The sequence below is a fragment of the Mus caroli genome, unplaced genomic scaffold, assembly GCF_978045245.1.
Source record: "Mus caroli unplaced genomic scaffold, Mus_caroli_1 scaffold_16, whole genome shotgun sequence".
In the NCBI taxonomy this organism is placed as follows: domain Eukaryota; kingdom Metazoa; phylum Chordata; class Mammalia; order Rodentia; family Muridae; genus Mus; species Mus caroli.
The window spans coordinates 44,972,689-44,989,800 of NW_028227271.1; the positions used below are offsets into that span (position 1 = coordinate 44,972,689).

Here is a 17,112-nt window from a genome sequence, read left to right on the forward strand (position 1 = left end):
CAGGCCCCCACATGACCGTATGTGTATTACACTGAGGCATGCCCGAGCACATGCATACACACAATAAGGACTAGATACTGGCAGGTTTAACAACCGCTCTATGCCACTTGGGTTATCTTTTCTGGGACCATGAAGCTAAACAACAAAAAACCAAAAGAACGTGAGAGTTCACTCTTCATTTTATTGGCTTGTCCCAACGAGTCACCCCAAATCCTGAAATCAAAAGAAAAACTTGAATGTTAGCACTGATTTGTAGAAACAGTCATCCTTTTAAACATGGAGCTTCTCTGACCTTCATTTGCAACTGTAAGGCTTATATTTACATGCTTAGACACAAGCTTGGTCCTCAAGTCCACTGTGGACGTGACACAGTTCTATGCTATATACATCCTCTTCAAGCCCCAAGGGACTTGACTGCACGTGGATTCCCTTTCAATGAACCAGATACTTCATTTCTGAATAGATGAGAGGAAATATGATAGAACACGCTTTGTACAGTACAGCACCACTACTGAAAAGGGCCCGTGGTTTTGTAGCCCACGGCTCTGATTTGAAGCAGAAATACGTGGCGTAGATTGCAACAGAAAAGAAGTGTCGCATCAACAGCAGAGGGTGAGGAGACAATCTGTAATAGGAAAGAAACATGGTTAAATAAAATTAGTCACAAAGGTTCAAATGCATCACCAATAAAAGTTTAATGCACTCTACATGTGAGGACTTAGCAAGCTCATCGGCCTGCTACATTCAATGACAAGAATGGGCTTTAAGATGATAGGAAAAAAAAAAAAACTACTTAGAAGAAATGAGCACTTTTGAGAAGCTGGTGGCCATGCTCACTCTTAAGTCTTATTTTTCCAAGTGTTTTCTACCACTAATCTTTGAGATCCAAAACGAAGCCTGCTGCAGTCTGTCTGGGTTTGGCATCAGAACTGATCTTCTGACTGTAGATCTGTGCCTTGAATTTCCCTTCTCAGACTTTCCAAGTATATGTTTGCATTAGCAAAACTACTACTAAATTTCAAGCCTGCAAGATTAATATTTGAATTCAGAATTCTCCGTTATTCTTGGTTCCTGTGGGCCAGACAAGTGATGACATCACAGGTGAAAAACAACCATCAATGTTACTCAAAGGTCTAGCGCCTCAGTCCGCCAGTTCTCAGTGTGTCTGCATCAGGGGGACAGCACAGGGTTGTGCTGCCCAGTGTTCATTTCCTGAGGCTACTTTTTAAATCCTTTCTCTTGTGTTAGTGTGTGCACACACACATGTACATAACACCTGGGGGCAGGGCGCACACTACATACATAGCACACATGTGGCAATCAGGACAACTCTATAGTCCACCCGTCTACACGGGTTCTAGGGCCAAACTCAGTATGAAAACTCAGGCAGCAGACCCTGGCACCTACTGAGACATCACTGCCTCTTGGGGCTACTTGTGACTAGGGCATGAATGGGAAACAGAATCTAACTAAATGCCCATGGGATAACGATTCACATAAACTGAGCATTTCCCTTCTGCTCTTAGAACTTACATAGAAAGCAACCCAACAGGACCAGTCACACATTCTCCACCAAGTTTAAAATACAGAAAGCAGGCTTTTCGGAGCTGATGCAAGGAATCTAAAACAAAACATAGAAATTATTATCTTAACAGTCCTAGAGCTGGGCAGTGGTGGCACATGCCTTTAATCCCAGCACTTGGGAGGCAGAGGCAGGTGGATTTCTGAGTTCGGGGCCAGCGTGATCTACAGAGTGGGTTCTGGGACAGCCTGGGAAACTCCATCTCGGAAAAACAAAAACAAACAAGAGTCCTAGAATTCACCAACCAAGAGTTCCTTCACATTTCCAGGTCAGTACTCTCAGGGTAATGGTATGAATGATCTGTTTCTACTTTCTAATACTTAGGTCTTACAAGTTACTTTTAAATTACGTATGACTTTGTCCTAAGTTAAGTGACATCAAATACTTTGTAAGCTCTTATATATAAGAACATAATTCTAAAAAAATGCCCAGGTTCTGAAATGCCTAACCCATGCTGTCGGCATCAGGTCATCAAGCAGTGAATCTCTAACGTATATACATGGAACCTTTTTATGCATTTTGAAGCCTTCAGAACAGCATAACAAACAACCATTTAACAGTTTAGAGTCAGGGTTCTTTTCTTAAAGTGCCTAGACTTTTCTATTAAAGTCTTTTTAAATTATTAACTAATTTTTTAATTGTTTTGTTTTGTTTGAGACAGGGTCTCTCTACATAGCCCTGACTGTTCTGGAACTCACTATGTAAACCAGGCTGGCCTCAAACTCACAGAGATCTGCCTGCCTCTGCCTCCCGAATGCTGGGATTAAAGGCATGCACTACCATGGCTAGATTTTCTTTTTCTTTCTTTCTTTTTTTTTGGTCATGGTAAAACGTTTAGTTTTCTTAAGCTGGATAAAATAAGAGGTTCATTATGGCATTTCCATATATGTATAAAACATACTTTGAAGAATTTACAATTTAGTGATCGACTTTTCTTTACAGGAGTTATTTGTAAGGATGAAACATGGTATATTTTTATCCTATAAAGTTCTTTCCTCCCAGATCTGTCATTAACTTTAACATTGTTGGCAGCTTTGATATGTGTTGAGCTTTGGTCTGTATGTATTATGTTAAATTCTATATCCCAAGGTCTAGACAAGTGAATTCTCACATATGCCAACTTTTGTTGTGCAAACCTTGCTCCTTCATTTAAAACTATTAGTTGAGTAAAAATGCCTATAGCCTGTAGCTGGGCAGTAGACAGGTAGGCAGGGCTGACACAGACCAAGGAAAGAGGAGAAAGGAAGAAGGCACCATGGGGTATGTGAATTATAAGCTCATGGCCTCAAGGGCTGGCCAGTTCGGAGTAGGAGTGACCCAGGCAGTACATAGCAAGTGATATCTCAGGGTTAATGATGGGAAAGTAGACAAAATAGCAGAGAACAACAATAACTGCCCAGCTCTAGGGCTTTAAGGCTTATTATAAATAAAAAGTCTTTTAAGGTCCGGGGTAGAAAGCCCCAATTAATATTAACTGCAACATACAATAGCTTAGAAAAACTCAAAACTTCGAACACTCTTCCTCTCATTTGTCCACTTTAACTTCCACTCCACTTCGTCCAGATTGGTCTAGATCACAATGAATGAGTTTAGCAAGAGGGGGTGGATGGCTGGAGTCTGAGAAGCAGTCCCACTTTCACTGCTAATGAGCACCAAGAAACTCAACCAAGAGCGTGAAGCATCTCAGATGTTTACCTTATTTTTGTCTGTTTCTTAAAATAACTTTTTACTTTGCAAGTTTAATACATGGATTGGGGAGGGGTGCAGATGCCAGAGTATCGTTTGTTTTGAAATACGATCTTACTATGTCTGTAGCTCAGGCTGCTCTCCCAATCGTCCTGCCTCAGCTTCCTGGCTGCTAGGAGAAGCAGCATGCACCACCACATCTAGCTCAGAATTTTACATTTTCATTATTATGAATGTTGAACCTAGAATGGCCAACTTGTCTATAACGGAGCAAACAAAGCAATGCACATGGCTATTTGCAATGCGAGTCTCTTGTGCACGGTAGCAGGAAAAGAGCTCCAACCTCAGCCGGGGGTACCTATTAGTGCTGTATAAATAATGACTCAAAAGAAACTCAACCATACTGCTTCTCCATAGCTGGCCAGAAAGGCCTTTCACCAACATTATACCATGTGAGGCCATATATGCTCTAGCCTGGACCAGAGGACTCAAACAAATACGTTCCTGAAATACTGCTACGGGTGTTTTCTAAGGAATGCCAACAGCCCCCAGAAGAAGTGGTGGGCGGATACATGATGCTGAGATGAGGGGAATTGCAGGCTGGTCTCCAGTCGAGCTGAGGTCTGAACCCCAATGGTCATGATTCACCTACATGACCCGGTAGGGGTTTCCTCATGCTCCTGGAACTCTGGCCCCTGCCTAAGGTACCACCTCCCACAGCCCCGACAAGAGAAGCATGGTCAGTAGTCATGTAAGCAATGGCCCAAGCTTCTGACCTTCAGGCTAAACTCCTCCTCAGTTACCTCCACCACCTCCCCAGTTCCTCTCTTCTCTCTTTTCCACCCTCTCTCTTTCCCCTGCATTTCTATAATAAGGCTCTTAAACCATAGAGTCTCTGCTCTGCTCCATCAAGGCCCGCTGCGCACTCTGGTCAGTGTTGGGAACTTCTTCCCCTATTCCCTCTTTCCTGCAACCCCGGGGTGCTAGCAAGGTAGCTCCGGCAGGGGCGGGGGGGGGGGGAGCCCAGTCGGTGGCTGCCCCTTTTCCACCCCCACCCACATGGGTCAGGCATGCTCACCCCGGGCCCTGTGAAAATGTGTCTGGCATCTCTGCCTGTGTCCGCCTGCCCAGAGCACAGGAGCTCTGGCCAGACATTAGGCCCCTTTTCCTCCCCCACTTCCCCTGGGCCCACCTTGGGCGTCCCTTTTATTTTGTTCCCAACACTGAGACACCACAAGAACTACCACGTGGCAGTGGGTAGTCAGGTGATGTGTGGTTATAGACTAACTACTAACTTTGGTAATGTAGTCCCTTATCTGAGAAAACTTAAAAATCTACAAGTCATTTCACTTAAAACCATCTATACTTACCATCTGTAGCTGAAAATAATTCATACAAGGCCTGAGCCAGTACATTCACAACAAAGGAATGGGTCTTTTTTCTTGACCAAAAGAATGATTTTTTGGCCTAAAAAATGAAGAATATCATTTATTATATAGTCAGGAGGGGAAAAAGCTTAAGTAAATGTTTATCATCTCCTCAAAAGGCTATCTGTCCCAAGGCCTATCTGCAGGTAATACTGCCACACTCTTTCAGAGCAATGGATCACATGACTTTGAGGCTAAGCTTATAGCTCAGAGAAGAGTGGGCTGGGCTAATCTGCTGTACACATGCTAAACCATAGACATTAAAAATGCAGTTTGAAAGTCAAGCTTATTATACCTGAATAAGACTAAGGACCATTATGAACCATAAGCCCCACACACGCATAGATTCCCACTGGGGTCCCAGTCTGCTCATCCATCAACAGATGTATTTTGAGCCATTCTGTGGGAGGAAAACTCTAGACTCTTACCTGGAAAATAGCAGCATCATCATAAAGGTCAGGAATTTCTTTTAACAGTTGTCTCCACAATTTTATATCTTTTAAAGCAACTGTCATTCCTCCACCAGTAAGAGGGTGCCTCAAGTTATATGCATCTCCCAGAATAAGGACGCCTGCGGAAAGAGAACTAAGACTATGAAATCCTGAACAGCTCGGAGACAAAACGTTAGTGCTAACAAACCTGTGACTGACAGGAGCTAAGATAGCCAAGAGTAAACTATAATTAAATCTGCTTTCTGTGGCTGAACTGAAAAACTTAAGATCTCAACAAAGCTGATGCCAAAAAACAAACAAACAAAAAACCCTTAAGTTCCAGTGCCTATATAGGATAAAATTAAATATTAAAAATATTAAACACATACGCTGCCCTGCATGTGGTGTGTGCCTATAATCTCAGCTCTTGAGAAGTAGAGGCAGGACAGATGACCAAGGTCATCCTCAGCCATCTGGTTTCAGTGTGGGCTATTAAGACCTTTTCTCCAAAAGAAAAGGGGGTGGTGGGGAGGGAGAGGGAGAGGAGAGATGGCTTAGCAGGTAGGAGTATGTGCTACTCTTCCAGAGGATCTAAGTGTGCTTCCCAGTACCCACATCAGGACCGTCTGTAGCTCCAGTTCCAGGGATGCTGATGCCTTAGCCTCTGAGGTGTTACATAAACATGGCAAACACACATGTAAGTAAAAACAAATCCTTAGCCAGGCACAACTCCAGCACTAAGAACAGAGACTGGTGATCTCTGTAAATCTGAGGTCAGACTGATCTACATAGCAAGTTTCAGTCCACGGAGGACTGCACAGTGAGACCCCGTCTCCAAACAACAAGTAATAAGCCTTTAAAATATACATTTAAATGGCGCTCCTTGAAATGCCACCGTGTCTCAGGCAGCCTGGGAGCAGGCTCTGCAGACCCTGTTCCTATTCAGTCCCTGCTCCCACTGATCACCGTCATCCCAGTGCAGCTTCATACCCAAGCAATGTCCTCTCCTCCCCAGCCACACTTCTACTGCAGAACCCCGCTCCCAGCCTCGGACAACCCAAACAGTGACTCCGTGCTACCATAGATGCAGGGGGTTTTGTTTGTTTGTTTTTTGTTTGTTTGTTTTTTTGGTTTTTCAAGACAGGGTTTCTCTGTATAGCCTTGGCTGTCCTGGAACTCACTTTGTAGACCAGGATGGCCTCGAACTCAGAAATCCCCCTGCCTTTGCCTCCCAAATGCTGGGATTAAAGGCATGCGCCACCATGCCCGGCTTCCATAAATGCAGTTTTACTGGAACTGTTATCAGTGCCCCATGAACTCAACTACATGCTCCTAAACACTGCAGTTCCCTCCAAGCCAGCGGGCAACCTTTAACTTCCTTGTTGTACTCCCAGTGACTGCCACGGCGTCCTCTACAAAGGCAGAGCTAAATAATAATTGTACCCCAAAGCTTCCATGTCGGGAACTTATTATGGGAACCAACACTCCTCCCACTCTTTCTGGCCAAGGTAGCCAACTCTCTGCTTCAACTGTATGCCAGATTACAAATTCAATCATGCCATTTGAAGTAATGGCGGCATTTTAAAATAATGGTAAAAGATACCTCGTTTGTTCACTGAGGAAGGAGGAAGGAAGCTGGCCGGCATGGTCCGCAGACGACAATTCTGAGAGGCCTCCAGAAATGACTCCTTCAGGTGGTCTGCAATTAATCCCATCACCCAAATAAACAGTATAAGCATTTCAGTCTCAAATTAGCACACATCTCCTCATCAGCTATAAAGCAATTCCCAACAGTGTGTGTATGCTAGCTACTCCACAGTTCCTGGCAAGAAATCACCAATTACCTACTTCATTAATAAAACTATCCATTAAGCACCTCCTTATACAAGGAATAACAAAGGAATCTAAGGGGAAATAGACAGAAATAACATGTACAGCTGAACACAACAAGAGACAAGAGGAAGAAACCAGTCAAATTCATGAGAGGAGACAGGGAAAACCACAATGACTTTACCATCTACTAAGTGTGGGATCCCAGGAAATACACGCTACACACAAACAGGTATGCTTATCACTCAGTCTCATCTAGACAATGCTTTCAGCAAAACTGGAAAGAGGTTTTTGTGAGATTAGCTTATAGACCGTAAATTATAATTAGGGTGAAATCCTATTTCTTACCAGGTAACTGCGGGTAAATGTGTTCGGCCATGTATTCTCTTAGGTTTCTTGGCAATTCTCCTCGAATATCAACAAGTACCCTAGTTTCACTGGAAGAAATCTGGTAGATGAGAACTGGACTGGGGTTGACCAGAACAAGCTCTGCATAATTGGTTTTAAACTGTGGTGCATCCTAAAAAAGAAAAGAAAATACTTTCGTAGTTCTCACATCTCCAGTTGCTTTTGTTTTGCTCCAACTACACTCCTCCATACCTTCATAAGGAAGCCAACGAAGTGGGAAGAAACGGAGACTTTACTGGAGATGAGGCTCTTCCTGAACTTGGAGAAGAGCCCATCCGCAACAACAGTGAGCGGGGCGTGGAGCTCCTGTAACAGAGGAGAGCAGGAGGGCCACCCGGCGTCAGTTACCCGTGCTTCTAAAGCCAACAGGGAAATATCTAAACATAATACACTCTCACAGAGGCAGAAGACAATGGAGGCCTGATCCCGAGTCCCTGGAGGTCTCTCCCTTTGTACCTCTGCCATTAAAACTCTCCACCGTAACCAACAAAGGCTCACATGGGCCACAGAAGACTGAACCTCATCACAAACTCCAAGAACTACCCAGGTTCGTTATAAAATGACATTTCTTCTCTCGGTGCTGTTTAATGAGTGGCTAGATAGAAGCAGCATCTTTATACACCCAACAACGTGACACTCCTACACTGTGAGCAAGAAACCAGGTAACCCTATCACACTCCAGGCTCTAGGAAGGGGTGACCCTGTAGGACGGTCCATTGCCTCCTCCTTAATAGACCAACACTAACAAACTAGAAACTATTTTATAGTTAGTTATTTTCATTGTTTTCCTAGTAGTGACTATAACAACGTGTTTGGTAAAACAGCTGCAGGAGAGACACCCCTGAACAAATATGGTCCTCTAACCTTCCCCCCACCCCACCCCCATGCACACACTGGCACACACTCACACATACACAAGTTAATGCAGAATTTTAAAGGGGTAGGAAAAGAGCCCATCTGCAACAACGGGAAGAGATGACGTTTTTTACTAACTCTCACCTTGGTGTCCCCAGTCTCCTTGTCCTTGTACTGCACGCCGATCACAGCATCGTCTTCCTCTAGTAACTGAAGGACAACACCTTCTATAAACTTTACACTAAAGGATGAACAGAAACACATGGCTGGAGTAGCACGCTTGAGCTGTGAAAGTCCCTCCAGAGACAGTTTAGGGTTGTGGTATGTGACAGGCTGACCACGCTCCAGTGGACATCCTCCTACCCATGAGTACATAAGTAGCACAGTTGCACTCAGTAAGACAGATAAAAAAAAAATCAAACCGGGCGGAGGGAGGAGATAAGGCCATGGTGGGGTAGATCTGACAAGAATTAGGATTAAAAAAAGATAAAAATACAATTATGCATGTATGAAATTCTGAAGAAAGTTATGTTTTTTAAAAATAAGATGGCATGTGGCAAATGTGGGAAGTAGTCATAGCCGTCAGAGGATCCACAGTTCCCATCTTTATACACGCATCCATCCACCTGAGGCCTTTCCCACCCTGCTCCCATGGACACCGGACATTTCAGCCCCAAGGAAAAGTCCACCGACTTTTACTTTGTCAACACGTGGGTTTGTGTCAACAACATGAGTGCTCTCATATTTAAAACTTCCGTAATTATTGTTAAAGGACAAGAGGCTAATACACGTTAATAATCAAGACAAGTAGCCAATCCTGTCAGACTACATCCTCAGGGTAAGTGGAACAGGGATTTCTTCTTGTCTTCTGTTCTCTCTAGAAAAGGTGTAACAGCCACAAACACAAGACTCAAATGGGCACACATGGGCACACGCCTTAGGTTACAGCACTTACGCAGCCCTCTAAATTCCAATTAAATAACCATCACCTAGTTCTGACTTAAAGTAAAACTCTCTAACATTTTTTACCTAGGCACTGAACATATTTTAATTATAGGTTCTTTATCATGCCTATGCCATTTGGACCATAACAAAAATTTTCATGAATACTGATGTAATTTCCCTTGCATAAAACATTTTCTTTCTATTTGTGCGTGCTTGTGTACAGATGTCTGAGGAAGGCAGAGGAGATCATCTGATCCTCTCAGACTGGAGCTACAGAGGGTTGTGAGCAATCTGATGTGGGTGCTAAGAATCAAACTCCAGGTTCTGCAAGAACAGAAAGCCGGGCTAGAGAGATGGCTCAGTGGTTAAGAGCACTGACTGCTCTTCCAGAGGTCCTGAGTTCAATTCCCAGCAACCACATGATGGCTCACAACCATCTGTAATGGGATCTGATGCCCTCTTCTGCTGTGTCTGAAAACAACTGTTGTGTACTCACATACATAAAATAAGTAAATAAATCTTTAAAAGAAGTTTGGCTTTTAAAAAAAAGAAAAAAGAAAAGAAAGTCCTCTTAGCCACTAACCCTCACAGGAGGACCCAGGTTTGAGCCTTCAGCATTATGTATTAAAGCTGTGGTCTTACTTGGGCTCTGCCATAGCTGCTTTCCGGAGACTCATGATGAATCGGCCATGGTGAAAAGCAATTCCACTCTGCACCTGGTTGTTTTCTGACAGTGGGTACGGAATTTGAACTTCAGATCTGCTTTCATAGTCATGAACTATGTAGCCGTGTATATGATGGGCATTAAGACCTTCTACTGTATCTGCAGAAAAGTTCAATTCAAACAGTTTTATTAATATGCTGAGAGTTACCAAGAAAGGTACCAAGAAAAAGACACAGTGAAACTGAGGCTCCGCTCTACAAAGCTGTAAGACCAGTTGGGGAACTGAACTGGTACCACAGTTACACAAACCTTAAAAGGTCTGCAGAAGACAAATCAACAGATACACTTCAGGTTAACAGCACCGTCATTCAGATCTGTGACTGCTTGATAGGAAATCAGCCACAACCCTGGCCTGAGTGAATCTGCTGTCCATTAAGATACAGAAAACATGCGGGCCTTCTTACACCCGGGCCTTCTTACCATGTGTCCCAATGTAGAAACAAGTATATTTGCCACAGGAAGTGGGGAAGGGGGTGGGGGAGAAAAAAAGGAAGGAGGGGAAAAGAGAAAACCCAGTATCAGTTAAAACTACTTTAAAGGTCCCAATTTATACATAAAAATTCAGTGTATAACAAAGTAGCTATCCCCAACCAATGAGGACATTTCCTAACTGCTAATGGTTCCCAGTGTATATGAACACTGATTCATGATACACTACAGAGTAATTTTAGTATATCAAACAGAAAGGCAAAAAAGCAGAGTATGTATTGGGCTTGTGTAAAAATGGCGTTTTTACCTTTAAGACACTATAAGTAGTAACAAAAGTACAAGGCAAAAGAGGACATTTTTAAAGAACCAATTAAAAATGTGAAAACGTAAAAATAAATGGCAATTAGTGGTTTAGGAAAAATATCAGAGGAAACAAAGCATTACCATTACGCATAACACTTACAAAGGAAAAGCTTACAAAACACTTACAAAAGAATAAATAATGAGCAGCAAGGGTAGCAATGATTAATAGGAAGCTATACAGAGTCCATCATCAAACTGGAACATGTCTGGTGTGGCGGCACATGCCTTCAAATTCCCTATGGGGCGTGGGGACAAAGCTTGAGGTTTGTTCCAGCATCAAGATAAGCTCCTGGCTTACTCTATGTCTGTATTTTACATGTATGCGTGTTTTGCCTCCAGGTACGTATGTTTGTTGTGTGTGTGGCTCAAGAGCAAGGAGTCACTTTGCTTCTTTCATGGCCCACTGGTCTTCCATTGCCTCACTGACCTCTGTACTTTCATGGCCCAGAGCTCCGTCCCAGGCTTCCTGGAAGCAGTTAGCCTCTGCAAGTTCTACTGGCCTTGCCTTTCTCACCCCTGACACCTGACTCATCAGCACTTTCACGCCTGCACTGCTGCGACTGCAGGCCAAGTCATCAACTCTTACTGACCCTCCAAGAGCATCCGGATAACGTCCTTCTGGCCTCGGCCCTGACTCCATGCTCTTCTCTCTACTCAGGCTGTACTTTCAGATTGTCTTCTTGATCACCCTTTTAAATCATGAAACGTACTAGCTCCTTAAGTTCCCAGAGGCTTCCCCCTCACTCCCTAGGAGCCCCCTTCTTTAGCTGGCTTTTCCTCCATCGACAACAGGAAGGTCCAGCGGGCTTGGTGTCTCTTCACAGAAAGCAAAAGCTAGGCCTAGACTTCGTCCTCTCCTGGTCTCTCCAAGGCTCACTCTCCTCCATTTCTTTACTCAGAGGTAACTTCTCACCATTGCAAACTATCCCCACTCCCCAACTCCCTAGCCCACGCTTTCTGATTTTACTCTAGCCTCTACAATCTTCATATACTTCATCTACTTTTTTAAAAAAAATGTTTGTCCTTTAGCACATCCTCTTTAACATCCACTGGGATGTAGCCTCCAAAAGTGGGACAAAGGCCACCTGTCAGTGTTTTCTGTCTTTGTGGAAGGACCATGCTCAGCCAGCCTCTGTGGTGATTAAAGTCAGTCTCCAGGCAACGGAGCCCTGAGCTCGCCCTACCTGTCTCCTGTCTCCTCTTGCCTGATAACAATGGGGATGCCATTTCAGGAGAAAGAGTATGTGTTTATTTTTATACTTTTTCACTGACATATAACAGTTGTTATGTGTTTATAAGGCATAATGCGATAGTTGAACTCATGTACCTTGACAATACAATTATGGAACTCAGCAAGTCTATCCCCTTAAAAAAAGGATTTGTCCCGCTGGAGAGATGCTCAGCAGTTAAGATCACTTGACTGCTCTTCCAGATGTCCTGACTTCAATTCCCAGCAACTACATGGTGGCTCACAGCCATCTGTAATGGGATCTGATGCCCTCTTCTGGTGTGTCTGAAGACAGTGACAGTGTACTCACATACATAAAATAAATCTTTAAAATATATGTATATATTTGTCACTCCCAGCCACATCATCAGCTTCTCCCTACTTTATCATACATTGCCATAAAAATATTCTTGTATCAAATGCATCTCCGCTGTCCTCATATTCACCCTCTCTGTTTTCCACCATTAAAAATGTTTCTCAGCCGGGCAGTGGTGGCACACGCCTTTAATCCCAGCACTTGGGAGGCAGAGGCAGGCAGATTTCGGAGTTCAAGGCCAGCCTGGTCTACAAAGTGAGTTCCAGGACAGTCAAGGCGACACAGAAAAACCCTGTCTCGAAAAACCAAAACATAAATGTTTCTCAGCAGAGGTCTCAGCTGGCTGATCAGAGGACCACAGTTCAATGTTCCCTATCAGTACCTCCAGTTCCAGGGCACCCACCAACCTCTTCTGACCTCCTCCAGATGGGGCTCACCTTACAGCTAAGGACCTTCTGTGCTACTTCTCAAGGATGTCTGTCTTGATCACTAGTCCATCTTGGTACTCAGCACAACACCTCACTCAAAGACAGCATTAATAAGTATTTCCTAAATGAATGGAAGACGTACTTAAGACCGGCGGGAACAGCACCCCCCAGGAGCGTGTTCCACGCCGTGTAAATGACAGTTCTGGTTACTGAGCTGAGTGTCTTCATTGCTGACGTGACGGTCTAGGGCATTTCACTGTCTCACTCTGTCTGGGTTGCCTCTTCTCACACAATGATACGGTTCTTTCCTCCTCTGTTCTCATTTTTACAGGAAGTTTTTAGATCATGTAAAGCTTATTATAAGGAAGGGAGGGAGAGAGGGAGGGTGGGCGGCCTGAACAGTCCAGAGTGAAGAGCGCGTATTTACACAACGCCTCAACACCAGATGAGCCTACCTCCAAGGCCCAGCTCCTGGAGAACACGGTAGCCTCCTGGCTGCAGCAGCTCCCCAACTATCCTGTCAGGCTCTTTTAAATCTCTCTCGATGACTGTCACCTTTCTTCCATCTCTGGAGAGAACTGCTGCCAAGGCAGATCCAAGCACACCAGATCCCACGATGATCACTTCCGGGTCCGTCACGGACGAGGTCGACACTGAGGTAGCTGCTTCTGTTAATGTCGTTTCTGAAAGACCGATTTCTTTTCTGCACTGTTTAACAAAAATGATTATCATTCTTCCAAATCTGTTGACATAAACCATGTAACCCGCACATAAACACACAGGACTTTTACATCTTGAGCAAAAGCTGGACTCCCCTCCCCCCACAAACATGATTAAATCATATCCATGGTATAATTTTAAGTCCAAACCATATATAATCAGGATCAAAATACTGACTAAAACAAATGTATATATCCCAATAAAATTAAATATACATGTTCCTTTTTCTGGACACAGTAGTTAGAAAATGTTATATGGACATATTTGGAAATCCACATGAGGCCTAACCCTGTGCATATCTACAGTGAGATTCGAATACAGAACCAGGACCAATCCTATAACTGAACTACTCAACTCCACACTGAGCATCTACAGGTGCAGGTCTCTCACAACTTGTGATTTTCCACGTATGCAGTGGTGAGCACTGAACAGAACTCACGCCAGCAGCTGGCTCTCTGGTTTCCAGGTAAGGAGAAAGCCTGAAGCAGTCCCCAAATGAAACCAGTCGAGCATCCTCCCTACTCCCAACAGAGAATGCCATCTTTAGACTAGTGACAACAGCTTCGTTACTTATTAGATGGTTGAGCACCGGCCATTCTGCAAATATGAATGAAGTTACTTCATTCCCTGACTACCAGCGACGGTGGTACCACCCTCATCTAAGATAACAGGAACCTCCTGATTTTGACAGAAATCAAACCATTCCCACAGTGTTACAGCAACAAGTGGCAGAGCCAAAACTCTGAGCCAAGTTCTTTTCTTCTACCAACTTTGCTAATTTCTACTATGGACTTTATTAAAGAAAGCGGACCCCAAAGTCTACACTGCTAGGTGGGTAACTCATTCTGGCCACTCTCTCTCATGCACACTGGACACCCAGCTTCAGCATCACAGCAATGTCCCTTCTTGCACGGCTGTGTACTGCAATGTAGTTCCCAAATATCATTTCTTCTTACGTTTGTAGAAATCAAGCATTGTTACTCTATCTTTCCAACACTCTTAAGGGAAAAGTTCAAATATCCCTGGCTAGTAGGTCCTACGTGATCTGACTTGCCGCCCTCTTCCTCTCTCATCACCTACCACTGGCCCCATCATTCCCTCGAAGCAATTAATGGCACCACAAATATTTAAAGATCCAGTCTCTAACGTAAGCCTGTCATTCAGCTATGACTCAACTTAGGAGTGGACAGCGCTGACTAATTGCTTCAATAGCTAGCAGGAGGACGGATTTCTGCCCAAGACTTTAAAGTGCTGGGCATCTTTATTGCTTTTCAAATTGCTGTCACTTTCCACTGTCTGACATCACATTTACTAGTGGCCTTACCTGCCACACAAATTCTCCCTTGTCAGGTACAAAAATCATCCTTACCCAGGGATTTTAAATAAAAGCCACAGTGAGTCTGTCTCCCAAATGAAATTCTAACATTTCCTACCAAATCAACACCCAACCCCTATCTGAGGACCAGACAACAAATGCTTTTCATCTTCCCTAAGAGCGCAGCCACAACACAGAACAGAACTTTAAGAAACTCAATCAAATGAGAACACTGACGCTTTTCGTGACTTTTAAAGAAGCCATAAACTTCAGTGACCTCGATCTGAAGTTTAAAATAAGATCCCATTCATTTGCCCACTGTGGCATCAGGCATACCCTCTTGGACTTCAGCTGTTCTTTCTTTTCTGATTCAGGTGACTTGGCCCAGAAGAAGCCAATGAGAGGCAAAGCAGAGAGAATATCCGAGAAGGCAGCGAACTGGGCGCCGCTCTGATGGCGGCCAAGGAGGCCCCCGTTTCGATGGCGACAGCGGTAGGAGAGCACCAGGCCCAGTGACAGGAACACCAGCACGCACAGCAGGAGCTCCTTGTTGGCCAGGGTGACATCCCCGCATTTCTTATAAAAATAGGTGAAGGTAGCAATGCCAAGAAAAGTCCACATGGCTCAAAAGGCTTCTTTGGTGGCACCAGCCAAGGCTGAGGATTTTGTGTTTTGGGGGTCTCTTGGGGGAGGTCTTTTTTCCTCGGAAGGTCTTCAGTGATTAAAATGTCCCCAAAATGTAGTTCTCAAAGGGGTCCGGGACAACCGGTCGAACTTTTTCCAATCAATAGTTTCAGGATCACTAATCAGATGTGATCAATTTTTGAAATCATTGAGAGTACAAATGTATCTTAAGTTGTCCAGATCTTAAAAGGCAGCATTTAAAGCCTGCCTACTCCAACGGCTCCTGATTACACACTTCTTCATTCAGCCAACTGATGGACAGGGGCCTCTCTATTGGGCTAAGGGGTGCGAATGTGGCTGTATACTTCGATGTCCGCTCGTCTGGCTGTAAACGGTCTTTTGTCACCAGCAGCAGGTGCTCGGTAGGAAGGACTCGGGAGCGTAGAAGGATCTGGGTGCTGGGAAAGCTGCCCTTAGCAACACTGCCCCAGCAGTCTTCTCCAACAAAAGATGGCCACGGCGTCCCGAAGCGCGGCGGCAGCCTGGCAGCTCAGCCCTCAAAGATTCCTCCTCAAGCAAGCCCCGAAGTCACGGCCCGGAACCTGTCCGACCGACACTTGCCTTCCTCGAGAGTGAATGGCTGTCCCGGATGAGCGTCCTTCAGAGCGAGGCGAAGGCTCCTGCCCGCCGGGTCCCCAGCATCCCTCGCGGACAGTAACCAAAGTAACCGCTGCGCGCCCCGCTCGCAGCCCGGCTCCACGCGCTTCAGCCGCCCGGCGGGCTCGGCCCAGCCCAGGGATCTGGAGGCGGGGCTCCGGCCCGGCACCGCCCCTTGAGCGGACCCCGCCTCCCACGCCGTTCGAACCAATGAGAGCGCGCACCGCGCGGTAGGCTGAGATGGCGCTATAGAGCGTTTGTCCAATGGCGGGCGGCGCACTCCGCGCGGCGCCAGTCGCAGAGGCGCTAGGGCGATGTTGCGTGGTGCGGGGCGGGTGCGTGGGGTGGGCGCCGGGCAGGTGGGTGGATGGGGCGGTGCCCGCTCCGCAAGGCCGCCGCCGGGTCCTCAGGCCCCACCTGCGGAGGGTGGAGCTCGCTCTGGAGGAACTCTTGGTGGCTCCTGGTGGCTCAAACGCAAGAGAGCTACTGGAGCCATCCGGGCGGACTGGATGATCACGGGCTAGGAAGGCGAGGAGGACGTGACACGCCGGCGAACCTGCCGCAATTAGTGGACGAGGACTAAAGAAAATGAGAGAAGTCAGTAGGTGGAGGTGGATCACGCCTTTAATCCCAGAACTCAGGATGCAAGAGGATCTCTGTGAGTTTGAGGCCAGCTTGGTCTGCATAGCGTGTTCCAGACCAGTCAGAGATACATAGTGAAATCCTGCTCGGGTTAAAGAAAGAGAAAGGAAAAAAAAAAAAAAATGTCCTAATCAACTGCAATCCTAAAACTGCTTAATAAGATCATTTTATGTTTTAAGCACTAAGCCAGAGCGTTGCAAACATTCATTCAACCCTTACAGCAGCCTTCCAAGAATGTTGTGTTACAGAAGTAACTGAGCGGTTTATCTGCCATAGTTCATGAAACTGACAACATCATTTTATACTACCCACAGCTACTGTCTTGTAACCGAATTTCAGGCGACCTTACCATTTAATTATCAAGTTTTCATTGAGTTCTTAGTTATCTATGGCTTAGGTCTCACCCTAAACACTTCTCAAATATCTTTATTAGTTTCTGCGATTTTTTTTAAGTCATTCAAACAGGTACAGTTGTTTAACCCGTTTATCCTTTAAAAGTCTC

The 17,112-nt window shown here is 45.1% G+C and overlaps 1 protein-coding gene across 1 annotated transcript; it reads right to left on the reverse strand.

Annotated features, from left to right (window-relative positions):
• Window positions 1-161: 161 nt before the first annotated feature.
• On the reverse strand, window positions 162-16,094 carry Sqle (squalene epoxidase). Its single transcript, XM_021183466.2, has 11 exons — window positions 15,024-16,094; window positions 13,108-13,360; window positions 9,807-9,987; window positions 8,364-8,460; window positions 7,557-7,670; window positions 7,305-7,476; window positions 6,730-6,825; window positions 5,124-5,266; window positions 4,639-4,735; window positions 1,534-1,621; window positions 162-625 (listed from the first exon to the last, which is right to left on the reverse strand). The coding sequence occupies exons 1-11, from the start codon at window positions 15,306-15,308 to the stop codon at window positions 433-435; spliced, it is 1,719 nt and encodes a 572-aa protein (XP_021039125.1). The 5' UTR covers window positions 15,309-16,094; the 3' UTR covers window positions 162-432.
• Window positions 16,095-17,112: the final 1,018 nt, after the last annotated feature.